The sequence below is a fragment of the Juglans regia genome, chromosome 2 (genome assembly GCF_001411555.2).
Source record: "Juglans regia cultivar Chandler chromosome 2, Walnut 2.0, whole genome shotgun sequence".
NCBI classification, from domain to species: Eukaryota; Viridiplantae; Streptophyta; class Magnoliopsida; order Fagales; family Juglandaceae; genus Juglans; species Juglans regia.
This window is the reverse complement of record NC_049902.1, coordinates 29,817,417-29,819,627: the sequence shown is the minus strand read 5'-3', so window position 1 is coordinate 29,819,627 and position 2,211 is coordinate 29,817,417. Positions and strand designations below refer to the sequence as shown.

The 2,211-nt window shown below is 39.9% G+C and overlaps 1 protein-coding gene across 1 annotated transcript; it reads right to left on the bottom strand.

The window, feature by feature from the left end:
- Positions 1–219: 219 nt before the first annotated feature.
- LOC108980556 (arabinogalactan protein 41-like) lies at positions 220–1,779 on the bottom strand. The gene is made up of 2 exons (XM_018951504.2): positions 1,228–1,779; positions 220–622 (listed from the first exon to the last, which is right to left on the bottom strand). The coding sequence occupies exons 1-2, from the start codon at positions 1,346–1,348 to the stop codon at positions 525–527; spliced, it is 219 nt and encodes a 72-aa protein (XP_018807049.2). The 5' UTR covers positions 1,349–1,779; the 3' UTR covers positions 220–524.
- Between the last annotated feature and the right edge of the window lie 432 nt (positions 1,780–2,211).

Here is a 2,211-nt window from a genome sequence, read left to right as displayed (position 1 = left end):
AAGCATATTTCGTGGGCTTGTTTAACTAATCAAATTGTTTAGCCCTGATTGAGCATCATTACGCCTTTTTTGGCAATACACACACACATATATAAACCTTAAGCAAGCATGGAAGGACACTAATAGCATTTCTCAATCAAATCTGTATTTCCCATTTCAAGTTTTAACAGTTAGAGAAACCCATTAAATGATGAGAAAGCAAAAGGAAGGCAAAAAAGACGCAGTGACAACATGAAAATCCACATATTAGAAATGGAAGAGAACGAATGAGACAGGCGTCAAGTAGAGTTCTACTACATTCAATCACTTTTACGTGATTCTTGATCGTTCCACTAAATTTTTGAATTCGGAAAGAGCCAAAGATCCCAACACCAATTGTCAAAAGTCAGAACGCTACATACACACCCAGACCCATCAAGTGAAAAGGGTAGAACACATCCACACGCGCACACATTGAAAGCCCTACTCTGAAAACTCCTTCCATATCTAAATTCCTCATAATACCATTGCCATTGGTGTCGAGTTTAGAAGCTGTAGAACAGGTCCGCAGCGTGGATCAGGTACGTGAGCGCCAACGCCACCAACATCAGCACATAGGCAATGCCTTGGTCAATGGATGTCCCTAAAAAATACGCAACCATTAAAGACAAATGACAACCCCATCAGCACCAAATTATCGTTATAATTCTTTAAATCACATAATCATACAACATGGGTAAAACAATCACACATAACACGCCCACAAAGGTGAGTGCTGGGTAGTATCCAAAAAGTTTCTTCCAATGTTAAACAATATTTTCTTGCCTTTTCTCGCAGAATATTAAACAATGTAGAATGTTTTCCAAGGTTCTGTAGTGGTTCTGTAGATTTCATTTTGATCATAAACAGTTGGAATTTCTCACGTAATCCGGATTGAATAATAAAACAAAGGTTAGGTGATTATACTTTCGGATTAAACCTCGTTCCAATTGCTTATCTTCATAAATTACCAAACAAGCAACTACTGCCCTTCCACCTTGAGAAATCAGATCTACAATGCAATAAACTAAACAAGAAAACATTTTGAAAGCATCTAAGATTCTCTGCCCAATAAAGGGTGAATACCATACATGCCCAAACACTACATTTCAGATCTGAAACAAGACTTAAACAGATACTAAACATACACCGATTTATATACATTGAAAGCGAGAGAGAGAGAGAGAGAGAGAGAGAGAGGGATCTAACCGTCACTGGTAGGGGCAGGAGCGGGAGCGAGGGACTGAGCCTGAACGGCAGGTAAGACTATAACGGCAAAAAAGACGGCGACAACAGCCACAACTCCGGAAGAAATCCTAGAAACGGCCATTTCTCTTTTTTCTCTTATGTCAATCTTGAGCTTCCTGAAAACTCGAAGTAAACTGAAAGAAACAAAGCAAAAAGCTCGGTCTCTCTCTCTCTGCAGAGCCTCTCAAAATGACAAACTTAGCCCGCCGTAGCGAGCCGAGCAGAGAGAGAGAAAACGAAAATGCTGAGGTTCCTCGGGATGGGTTTCTCTGTTTCGAAGCCGAGCGAGCGACCGGTGGCGTTCGTGTTGGGTGCACGTAGGGGACGGAGGGGTGGTTTTATAGGGAATTAATCGTGGGTGGTGGTGGTGGTGAGAAGAGAGAATACCGGTAAAACCGGTAAACGGGAAAAAGGAAGGAATCGTGGAGGTGGAATGTGGGGCCCAGAGGGAGAGTAGAGGCGCATGTTACGGAGCGGATCAATATCATACAACCTCTTCAACCAATACATCAAATTTTTTTAAAATTTTTAATATTTTTATTAAATATATTTTTGAGTTTAATTTTTTTAAATTAATTTAATTCTTTAAATCATTATTTATATATTTAATATTTAATAAAAATAAAAAAAATAAAAAAATGTAATGTGTAAAAATTATGTGAATAATAGAAAAAGGTGTGTAGATTTTTTCTTCGGAGCGAGGGGGAGTGTCGTGTGTGTGGTGGCTGTTTGCGTGTTGCTGAGCGGAAATGCAGTTAATGCAGTGAAGCCATGTGACCGTCGGTTCAGGTTTTTGACAGTCTGTGATTGACCCCACCGCTAGTCTTCCCCCATATGCTGCTTTTCTCATTCGTCCACCTCCTTTCCCCCTTTTCTTTTATTTATTTTTAATCTTTTGAGCTGCTACAGATACAGGGATCCGATCCACACTGATGTGTCATAATG

What these genes read in the sequence shown, in the direction of transcription:
- LOC108980556 (XM_018951504.2), bottom strand. Translation starts at nt 1,348, where the DNA reads ATGGCCGTTTCTAGGATTTCTTCCGGAGTTGTGGCTGTTGTCGCCGTC. An exon ending in TCCTGCCCCTACCAGTGACG is followed by an intron (nt 623 to 1,227) that starts GTTAGATCCCTC and finishes CGTATTTTTTAG; the next exon opens with GGACATCCATTGACCAAGGC.